The sequence below is a fragment of the Poecile atricapillus genome, chromosome 2, assembly GCF_030490865.1.
Source record: "Poecile atricapillus isolate bPoeAtr1 chromosome 2, bPoeAtr1.hap1, whole genome shotgun sequence".
Taxonomy (NCBI): Eukaryota; Metazoa; Chordata; class Aves; order Passeriformes; family Paridae; genus Poecile; species Poecile atricapillus.
In genome coordinates this window covers 31,703,910-31,716,160 of record NC_081250.1, presented here as the reverse complement: position 1 = coordinate 31,716,160, position 12,251 = coordinate 31,703,910, and the positions used below count along the sequence as shown (strand labels likewise).

Genomic DNA, 12,251 nt, shown 5'->3' with positions numbered 1-12,251 from the left:
ATCATAAAATTTCTATGGATTTTGTCTGTTGTCTTCACAGGTGAAGAACACAGGTGTTCCAGGTGAAACACCTGCAATTTAGGGAATCAGTTTCTGTATCTCAGCCACCCCTGCTCTCTGTAGTCCATCAGTGGGGCCAATGTCCAGCAGCTCCATCAAAAGCAGCTGAAGGACACTTTCCTTCCAAGACTCCATAGCCCCTTCACTTTCTGCTTCTCTTTTCTAGAACAGTTTATAACCTCCCAGGAGCACATGCTTTTCTCTTTAATCAATTAATTTCAAAGCTTTCTATTTCCTCTGTGGTTTAGGGTTGTCATCATGGACCATAGCACAAAAATTATATCATAACATTAAGAAGCAAAAGCTCACCAGTATTATGACTAGCATGCTGACAAATCAATGCATGAGGCTGAACCATTCCATATCTATCCACTTCAGGCATATTCAAATCACCAACAAAATAGAAAAGTTTCTCATTCTTTTACTGGAACATAGGTATGACCATGTTCTTCCTCCAGCTTTTTTTCCAAACATCCCTCAAATGTAATACAAAGACACAAAAATTATTACCATAAGAATCAACACTGAAATTAAACAAAATCAAGAATTCAAAATCATGCTGGCTAAAATTGATGGAACATTTCACCATGTACAAGGTTGGGTTTTTTTTAACTATTGAAGGCCCTAGCAATCAGTGAAACTCACAGATAGTATTTGAGAATATATAACCCTGGGATTCTGAATCTCAGAAAAGTCTTGTTGATTTAGTTGATTGACTACTTCACAGCTTTTGAAAATTTCACAGCATATCCATCTGCATCCTTTGAAACTGAAATGCTTTGAGTGTGAAATCCCCAGGTATCCTGGCACTCAAAAAATTAATCAGTGAGTAGATTATTTTCTCCTTCTCCTGGGAAGGATTAAATAAGATCTTTACCAAAATACACAAAGTGCAAAAATATGAATGATAGATATCATTTAATCAGGACATTTAATCAGGAATCTAAAGCAATATCATCTCCCAGACAAAGGCATATTAAGGTGATTGTACTAAATCTCTGCCTGCTCCCCCAAATGTGGTGGTCACACGATGGTCACTGCAGACCATCAGGTTACAAATTTACTATGACAGTGAACAAATTAACTAAAAGGCTCTTATGTATTCATCAGAACTGTAAAATATTGAGACATAAACTTTGAGTTTATGTAATTTTTATCCAACTACACTGTTTCCCTTAGATGTGCAAGGGAAAAAAAAAATAGCTGCAGAAAGCTACTAAGTCATGTTGAAAACACAGAGGAACACAACTTTTGTTAAGCATTATTATAATGCTGAACTCTGGTACGATGTGATCCTCAACTTTTGCCACTTAGTGAAGTATTCCACAGATACATAAGACAGGATTCAACATCCACAGAAGTCTGATTTCTAATTGTACTCTTTCAATATTGTGCATGGAAACAAAAACCTGCAGAAATCATCAGGAATTTATTAAAGTAGGAGTAGAAAACTAATAATCTTCCTTCCTAGGTTGTGTATTTTTTTGTTCACAGGATTATCACAGGAATATTTTGCTATTATTGCACAAATCAAAACCACAGTAATAGTTGGACTTCAAGGAAAACTGCAGTATGTGACTGAGGTTCTCACCTTCAACAAGCAGCCTAAATTCTGGGATTTGAACCAAAGGGGATTATGAAATTTAAGGAGTACAGAGGTTAAAATCTTTACAGCACAGCAGAGAATTTAATGCAAACTCAATACTGTTCTGCAAGAGAAAAGGTATTTCTCAAAAGTTTTGTACATACAACCCAGATTTTTTTTTTTCAGTCAATAATGTAATGAATTTGGGATACACCTGCTGTTGATTTTGAGATGATGAAAGCCAGAATTTAATAAGACTTTAATATTTGTCAATAAGAAATGCCTATATGTATTTAAAAAAAAAAATCAATTCTATGTATAATAAGCAGAAGAGGAAAAAATGCAGACTACAGGTTTTAAATTCTTTTTTTTTGTCTATTGCACTGTGCATTAAAATACCTTGGGATGGCAAAAAAAAAAAAAAAAGAGCATGAAACATAAGTATATGGTTTTAAACTTGTCTTGCTTATTTAAAAACTGGGCAACATGTTCATGAGAGTTTGTAGGAAACAGAAATTGCACTTGCACAGGGATAGCTGAAGGCTGAACACAACAGCACTGCCACGGTCCTGACACACATCAGACTTATTAGTTCCTTGGGCAAAGCAGAATAAACAAATACATCACTGCAAGCAGTTTCCAGAAGGACTACAGAAATATTGTCATAGATTTTGCAGTGAAATGAATCATCTGCAAACCTCAATAGTGATTTTGACTGGTGAACTCAACAAAGGTAGCAAGTGCTTCCAAGGCCATTCTGTCTAGTCAGAGTCAGTTGAAAGGATGGTTATTGGCTGGAGAAGTAAAACAAGCAGATAAAGACTGAAGGTGTGCTGGAAGACAGGACAGAAATGGAGAATCTCAACATATTTGAAACTGGATGATCATAAGCTTTGGGGGAAAAAGCTGTGGCTGCACCTACCCTGATTTCTTATCACAGAAGGGAAAAAACTTTTTGCAGAAACTACGTGCATATGAAAGGCTTAAAGCCTCTTAATTGTGTAAAAGACAATTTTGGTATTTTAGCTCAATGTGCACCCATAATTTTAAACCCCAAATTAGGACTCACCCCTCTTGATCCTTAGCCATATCTAAATTTTAAATAATGTCCAGAATTAGGAAAAAATATTGCACATTTTTATTCTCTGTGGCAGTGTTCCAGACTTAAGCATTATTGGGGACCCCAGAATTAATGTACCAATATTAGTTTGCATCAGAACATGCCTCCATCAAGCAACGTTTTGAAATTTTCTGCTGTTCTAGAGGCAGAGTGGATGAGTCATATGCCTTGGGGAATGCTAAATAAAACCCTACACTACATGCTAATCTCACCCACTCTAGCAGATACCTCAAAAGAAGTTATGTGGCTATAGATAAGATGAGAACTGACAGAAAATACTGCAGATTAAAAGTGATATGATCAGTGAGAAAAAATCTTTTAACCTCTGAACTATGGAAAGAACACAGCAATGAATGGTACTGAATCACTGTACTTTAACAAGTTCATCTCTTAAGCTCTTTTTTATGAACTAAGACTTAATTTAAATTGCTCATTTGTGCAATTTGCTGTGAATGACTCTCTATTATGAAAACAATCCACAATTTGACTGTTCCAAATAATTGCTTGGAGTGATGGCTTAAGACACATAAAGGCACTTCAGTGTATCACTTGAATGCATTTTCCAGGAGGAAAATATTGGTGCACACAAACACAAAAACAATGCAAGAGGCCATCATTTTGATATACACATGACAGTACAAAATCATTCTGTCACAGCTCACCGAGACAATGCTGTAAACACAGCAGAAAAGGAACACAATATACTTGTTTCTGGATCTTCATGCAGTTCACCTGGTGTGATTAGCAGAGGGGCTTGGTAGAAGAGCATTTAACAAGAGGAACTTGGCTGAAGAGCAGTGGGCAGAAGGGAGAGCCACAGATGGGATTAATCCACTGCTTTGTATATGTCTTAATTTTTCTTAGAAGGACCATGGCTGGCTTACAGAAGTAGCAGGGTGGCTTACAACACTGACTTAAAATGTGAAGGAATACTACTAAAATTTCACATCAAATCCTTACAGGTTCATAAACTTCCAAATTTTATACCACAAGACTATTTGTGGGTGTAACACTCTTGGAGAACAAGCCTCTGTGATGTTGACTTCACATCTCTGGTTTATTTAAGAAGTTTCCTGCAAGAAGAAGACACAGCCTTTGCTGCCCAAGAGCTCCTTTCCTCAGCTTCTCTTTGCAATGGAAAGTGTAATGCTTTTGTACTCTTGAGCCATGGCCATGGTTGCTACTGGAGTGGCAGTCATTAGCTGAAAAATCCTTCCCTGATCAGAGGGATTTCTGAAAGCCTTTTAAGGCTGATTCCCCATTAAAGGAGCTATGACAGTGTATGACAGCTCATGATCTCACTCTGATGCACAGCAAATTTCTTTCCTCCTAATATTTCCATTAATTTTGATGGGCAAAAAGGTGATTAAGTTCTGTTAATGCAGGATTCTCTGTTAATGTGAATTTGGAAACATTTCAAAGAATAAACTAAGGTATAAAGAAGACAAAATGATCTTTGTTTATCTGATGTGAATACAGAAGAATTTAGCACAAGACAAAAGAAAAAAACATGGTAAAAGCTTATTCAATTAAGATTTGTGGATTTTTACCTACCTTTTTAAAGCTGGTGAAAATGTAATCCATTAGCAGCAATGTAGATTGGCTGGAAAACTAGACAACTGATTACAAAAGCAGTTAAATTACATATCAAACACACTTAAATTCTTCTAAAGATTTTATCTGAAGACTTCTAAAATCATAGAAAGTATTTTTAAAACTGAAAATATTTTTTTGGTATCTTCTCCCAGACATTTAAAAGGACAAACCAGTGTATCAATTTACTTCTCTAGTGTTTCTCATGGCATGAAAAGTTGTACTGCAAAGACGGCACATAGAGTTTTTTTATAGTTGTTTCTTGTTCAAGTTACAGGAAGGATAAAAAGAAGGATGGCAAAGAGGGTATATCCACTGATAGCTGAGCTCTCCCTTGATTGTTTTGTTCATGAAGAGCAAAACAGATTTTATGAACCTATTTACTTTGACCATCTGACTTCTCTTGCTCCAAAATCTACCACCAGTATAGCATTTTTGTCCGACATACAGCCCTCTCCATTTGTGTGTTATATTAACATTTCCCTTGATCTGCATCCATCTCATCTACAGAGACTCCAAACTCCACCAGACAGGGATTAACCCTCCTTGGATGTTTTATGGTACCTAGCAAAAGTAAAGTCAACTTCTGACTGTCTGTTTCAGCACACCTACAAGCACCATGCAGAGACACCCAGGCTATGCCAAAGCTGGCTCAAGCCTTCTGGTGAACAGAGGAAATTCCAAATTTTCTCATCTGCAATCAGACAGCAGCTTTTGGGAGCACAGTGTCAGTTCCAGTTTGCATCAAGCAGTTTCATCCTCTTCCTTTCCCCTCGCCTGGCACAACTTTCAAAGTTTTCCAGTTTGCAAAGAAATGAACTTTGCAGAGTCCCAGACAAGAGCAGTAGCCAATGGTTGTGAAAAGACTCTAATAATTGTGGAATATATTTTCTCACTGCTATTGAGTGAAGATAAGTTTCTCACATCTGCATGGAACTTACTCTGGAGCACTGCTGATGTTGTGTGGCAGTAGAATGAATTGTTGGTCTGGAGCTCATCACCAGAGACAGCACCAAGCCTATTGCCGACAAACGCTATTTTTCCTACTCCAGCATTTCCAGCAAGCAAGACTGCTTTGCCTTTTATTAGGAGTAAATCAATAAACTACTGGAGATGTACAGTCTAAAATGTGTGAACAAAGATTGACTAACATTAAAAAGGAAAAAATCCCATCAAATACATTGCAGTTTGCTTTTAAAAGGAAACTGTAATTTCTGTTTCTCTCTCTGGCTAGGACTAAATTCTAGAAAGTGATGAAACAGGATACACCATTCTTTAATTCTCAAAGAACTACTAAAAATTTTTTTTTATGCAGTATTTTTACATGAAAAATTTTATTCAACTTCTTCTAACAGAAAGCTTTTGAAATCTGGTTGTAGCTGAAGCGCATTCATTCCACCTCTGGCTTTACAGAACACAAGTCTCCCCATAACTGTTAGAGAAGCAAAGTCTGACGAAAGATGTAGGTGGTTTAATTTCTCAATTATTTCAATGTAATTTGTGGCCTGGCTTTCACCTTACCTAAAACCATTTAGACAAACAGCTGGCAGTAAACAGCTTTATTTACTGTGAGCACCTAAAAGGTTCCTTGCCTGATAAATACTTCATTTCTAAACTCTGTATTTTCCTATCGTATATTAACCCTCAAAGGCAACAGGAGAGTTGATAACGGATTATATCTTTTGATCATCAGATCCATGTTTCTACATCCATAAACTTCAAATCTCCCCAGGAAAATTCCTACTCATCTAAGCATTAAAAAGTTGTACAATACAGGTTAATGCAATCATAATACCATGACTCACTTGAGAATATCCTATGCAGAACACATTGAAAAAAAGTGCAAAAATAACCATACTTTCAAACTCAGGCGATCTCAACTAACAGTTCATGCTTTCTATTCTTCCACTGACAGGTATGTATCATACTATCATACCTTCTACAATTTGTCTTCCACAGATATAACTCTGCAAGTTGTTCAAGAGCATAGTGGAAAGGCGATGAAGTGATTTGCTTCCTCTAGATCTCATACACTTTGTTTGTGTGAAGCTAATTTAGTTGGAAAAAAAAAATTATCTGTGTATAAATGTGGCCATAGGAAAAGGTTAAGTCTTCAGTTTGTGGTGTACAAGTTGCAGTGGGCATAATTGTCAATGATTTAAATGGACCCAGAGCCTGAATTTCTCTTACTATGGATAAAAGGTACCCCACACAGAAGTAGGTAGATGCCCCAAAAGGGCTGGAATCCTAAGGGAAGCCTGTGCCAGGGCAGGTTTCTGGGAGCACCTGTGAATCTGCCTACAGAGGAGCCCATGCTGGAGCAGGTTTGCTGGCACGACTTGTAACCCCATGGGACAGGAGAGCTGCAGCCCGGGAAAAGTTGGAGAAGTTCATGGAGGCCTGTCTGCCATGGGAGGGACCCCACAATGGAGCAGGGGAAAAGAGTGAGGAGTAGTTCCTCTGAGAGGGAAGGAGGACCAAAGGCAACGATGAGCTGACTGCAGCCCTGTTTCCCATCCCTCTGTACGAATAGGGGGATGAGGTACAGAAAATTGGGAGTGAACTGGGAAAGAGGGAGGAGTGGAAGGAAGGTATTTTTAAGAGTTGGGTTTTTTTTTTTTCCACTACCCAATCTAATTTGATTGGTAATAAATAAAATTAATTTGTCCTGGATGAGTCTGTCGTGCCCATGACAGAGTGCTGGGTATTTAATTTCCCTGTCCTTATCTTAACCCAAGAGTCTTTAATCATATTTTTCTCTCTGTCCAGCTGATGAGGGGGAGTAACAGTGGGAACCTGGCATTCGACCAGGATCAGCCCTCCACACTACTGCTCTGATTAAGCAGGACACAGAGGAAAATACCCCACTTAACTGATGGCAAAATTCTCTGAAATGCCTATTTGAGGATATATGTGGCCACCAAACAAATAATAAATTAACAGAATAAAAATTAGAAGGAAGACTTAGAATAAATAATGGAGTTTATTCCAATTAAGCTTCAAATTGGATGTTAAAAATGCCAGCCAATATGATCAGATGCTTGCAGGTTCTACTCCGGGTCCTGGGGTCTCGGGTGATGAATACCAGCTCTGGATATAGTAGCTGGGGCAGGAGCTCTTAGACATGTACCTCAAACAGCAGCCACATTGGCAGAGTCATAGGCACACATGCATTGCTTGTAAGGGTCAGAACCTAGAAATCATCAGTAAACTTTCAGAAAAACGAAGTTAAGGTGTATTGTTTAACAAGAATGTGGTCAGCACAATCATGTTTATTACAGTCCCACAGAGGATTATCTGCAACACAATGCATACACTATTCCTTGAACAAGTTAAACAAACTCTGTTTGAACAAGCCTAGAGTTTTTTACCAGAATCACAGGGGACGACAAATTCAAAAGATTTTACTTGACCTTGTATGAGCTTGTTAGAGTTAAATTAATTCAAAAGGTGACGAGCCTGCTTTGCTGAGAGTTCTCCTGAAAGCAAGTAAAAGCAGAGGAGGGAAAAATCTCCCTCAAGGTCAATGGAAATATCCAGAAGATGATTCATAGCCGGACTCTAAATTTAGGTCCTCAAAACTGTTTATTGAAACAGCCCCTTTTTTTTCTCAGATAAAGTTAGTTTATATGGCTCACTCCACCAGGCACCTTGCTGAGTAACCAGAGGGTTATTAGGGCTTAAGTTTCTAAGACAGGAAAGCATAAAACTCCAATCCCTTTCCAATTGTTACAGTCAGATCTCAGGTTTGGATTTTGTTACATTACAGCATTTCAGAGGGCCCAAAAAATTGGTTTAGTAGTATAATTAATAAGAAGGAAAGAAGAAGTCCTGCTGCGCTTAGACTGACTGATTCAGGTTTCCTACACTAGCATCCCATAGTACAGTGATTCAAGGACTTCAATCTTAAATCTGTTTTACTGAGAGACTTTCCAAATACCAATTTCAATAATCTTATCATTGATATCTTGAATTACATCAGCTCACATCTAGGAGGCACAATAAGCATTACAGTATTCATAGGCTAATTTAAGGCTTTTTGCGGTGCCAAATAGGCAAGACATAAAAGCATTAATTAGCTACTAAAATATTACTTAGCAATAGTGGAAAGCAAAGAAATTATAAGAATAAAAGAAAAAAGGAATGCACACTGCAAACCTATCTCCAGAAAAATAGAAGAAGAAGAAAATGGGAAAACAGGTAGAGGGGAAGCCAGTGTAACTGTGTCTCAATGGCTCACCTTGTTAGCATCCACAGCACACAGGATCTATATCCCTATTTAAAACAAATCTTTTTGGCCCCTCATGGGTAATTTTGGCTTGTCCACTCGAAGAAGATGATAGGTGAACTGAAAATTATATTTCAATAGAATCTTATCACTTAAGTGCTTCAACAACATTGCACTGCAATTAAAACTTCAGAAGATGACACATCACTGAAACAAGAAACTTTTGTAACATCAAAACTATGTTTTCTTTGCTTATTAGGTGGCTATTTAAAATAACAAAAAATTCAGTGAACACTCAATACAGCAAAATTAAATACAGAAAAAAAAAATATTGCATTTTATGTAATAAGGACCTATTTCTGTTTTGATTTCAGGAGAGTCACTCATTAGTCTTAATGATATGGGTGAGATAAGAGAGGTACCATGGGTCTGGGGAGGAAATAACAGGCCCTTCAAGGCAGCTGGATCAGCATTGTTCAGGTAAATACTTTCTGTCTACCAGCATACTGCTCTCCAGCCTTTCCAGAACCACCAGTGCTCTGCACTCACCACTCGTTACATCACAACCTCAGAAAAATGGAAGAATTCTGTCTCTTACGTGTTTGTATTGTCCAGTTTGGATGGAGAATGACATCCTAGCAAGAGCACATCTGTTTTTTGCCAGCTTTCCACTCTCAGGTTTTCTGGGGTATAAAATCACACAGTTTATCAGCTGTCAGAATTTCTGCATTAACTTAATTCCAAATGGGCATTTCTTTTGTGTCCACATACATGTGATGATGAACTTCCAGAACCTGAAGAGAAGGAACAGGGTGAATGTTAGTGAGACTAATTTCACCATTTTCATATAGTAGGAATTTTGGACTTTTTCCTGAACTGGATCTCTGACTGAATCCCTGCACTCAGCCAACAGTTTATATTAATTTACTCTTGTCTCTGTCCTAGTTTAGTCCCAAATTTCCATTAAGCCTAAGGATAGGAAAAGAGAGTCCCAGTCTGAAATAGCTGTATTCTGCACTAAATTCTAATAGAAAGTGTTAAATGGAGAAGAAAATCTATGCAGCTGCCAACACTTAGTAGCAGAAATAGGCAAGCATTATGTATTAGAATTATTTGTCTAGTGTTTTGGCAAGAAATTCCATTATGTCTGTCTAGAAACCTAATTAAAACATCCTGCTTCTCCTTCCAGAACAAAGTATTACTTAGTCTATCTGTCAAATTGAATGTTCATTACTTCATGCCATGATTAACTGTCCTTTGGGACATGCAAACAACACATAAAATGTAGAATTTGCTTGCAACATTTGAGCTTTCTATTCTCATCATGTGGCTGACCGAGTGCCCTCAGCAGAGTGTCATTACCTTGCAGCCTCAGGCAAAGGCAACATGAAGAATTTTTTATGCGAGAGCTGTGGCAGTTTCTTCAAAATGAGAGATGGAAAACATGCTACACAGGCAGGCAGGTACCTTGCCCTTTCCATTCCCTGCAATTCCAACCACAAACACTGAGTGACTACCATGCAGGAGGGACACACAGTGAGCACCTTTCCTCTCCTGCTGTAGTTCTTATCACAGAGATAATTATTCACAAGATTTTTTTCACCCTCCACATTCTTATTCCCTTTAATAGGAAAAAATAAGCTTGTACTTTCTTAGCAGATTTGCCTCAGCAAAGCTAATGCTGCATCAAGCAGCACAGTCTCTCAGAAAACGATAAGAGAGTTAGTGGAAAGGAGTTAAAGCAGTTACCTCAGCAAGTTAGAACAAATCCTATTCTGCCAGACTGCCACACAGTCCAGCAGGACTGTGAAAACCCAAGGACACAGAACAGTTATCACAATTTTGCCATTGCTTTAGCAGAGTGGATTCCGCAATCAGTTGTACAGCCGTAACTCAGAAAAATACAAAGTCAGTCTCCTGTATGAGTCACACAATAGAAATAGTTTGGCTGCTTTTGGATTTCTGTTTTGGTGAAGAATATTCTGTCTGATTTTCCAAAGCCTAACAGGAACATTTTCATGACGCTTTGTGTTTGTTTTCTGATTTACCCAGTTGGCAGGAAACAAAACATTCTGTAGAAGGCTGATTGTAAAGCTCAAATTACCCCAAGGCATACCTTTTAGTTTTTCACCCTTCTGTCAGCATAATAGAACAAGAGAGAGAAGACCACAAAATCCTTGATAAATCTTCTGATCAGTCACATTCACCCAGCCTTGTTATTTCCAATATACCCCAATAAAGGTAAGGGGTGTGCTGTCACACACAGCAGATGTGGATGTTCATTGAAGAAAGGGGGAATGTATGCACTTTTTATTTGGTCTGTGTACTAACCAGTGTTTCTATGTTTCACTTTTTCATCCTGTCTGTAATTAAACTAAATTAGTGCTCAAATTTAGCTTATGGGCAACTAATTCTTGTGAGTATACATGCATACATTTAATGCGTCTAACACAACATGCATTATACTATACATAAAAGCCAGAGCACAAAAAAGTCACATGTAGTCATGTACATTCCAAATACACATCTTCTTATTTATGTTTTTTTCCCTTGCTCTTCTACTTGATGAGAAATATCTGACCAACAATGAATTTGTTGCCAAATACAAATTTTTCTTACTGTGCACAAACATTTTTATCACTCTAGATTGCCACTGTACACAGCTTTTCTGAACAGGACACATGTTTCCATATGGACATATTTATCATACTGAGGAACATTACTGGCATGATGAAATGCCTTTGAAATACTGACTCATTGAGAGACAATTTATCAGTGCTTTACTATACTTAAAAATAATCTTCCTGTCTAATACAACTAACCCACTGGCAATTATTTTGATCAAAAATCTTAAGGGGAATAATTAAAGACAACAAATTCTTTTACTTTGAGAATAAAGTTCTCTTCTGGCTGCAAGTACCTCTTCTGGCTCCAGGGTAGATTGTTTAACCATCTGCTCAAACTGTAGGTTCCTCGTCCTCAGAACATCCAGAGCTGGAAACAGGTCACTGATCAGGCTTGTGAAAATTGGGATATCATCTGTCACTATTTTATGCAAATTGAACTCTTAAGGCTCATATAAGCACATGGAAAAAGAGGGTAAACAATGTATCACAAAAGAATGAAATAATTTTTTTAGGATTCTCTTTTTATTCAAAGGCAAAACACCAGAAATATATTCTACCCAATCCTCAGGTCTGTTCTTGTCTCCTTGTTTCAGGTACCCTGCAATTACCAAAACTGACTTGATAGCATGAAGTCCCCAGTCATAACAGCTCTACAAAAACATTTTAACTAGTCATGTTAGCACATGAAATAAAGCTAAATGGCAATGTTTGTGAAGAAAACAATTTTACACAGAGTGAAACAAGATATTTTTATTCACCTACAGTCTTTCAGTGGCTTTCAGTCAGCCTTAGAGATCGACTAAAAAATATGAAAGTCTGAAATATAGATATATCTGTATATCCATTTAATTTTCAGTGTTCCAGAATTTGTTTCCCTATTCTTAACTGGCTACCAACTGGGTAAACTTTGAAAACATATTCAGCAGCTACACCTAGGAGTTCAATATAAATACAGCCTATTAGTATTATCAATTTCCCACCCCCTCAAAAAAAAGACATCCCTCCCTGCAAAAAAACCAAACAAACCAAAAAATCCAA

The 12,251-nt window shown here is 37.5% G+C and overlaps 1 protein-coding gene across 1 annotated transcript in view; it reads right to left on the bottom strand.

Annotated features, from left to right (window-relative positions):
- Nucleotides 1-12,251, bottom strand: part of DNAH11 (dynein axonemal heavy chain 11) — a 103,088-nt gene that overhangs the window by 57,993 nt on the left and 32,844 nt on the right. The window contains 1 exon segment of the mRNA XM_058831056.1: nucleotides 11,507-11,631. Coding sequence (XP_058687039.1) covers nucleotides 11,507-11,631 — 125 coding nt within the window.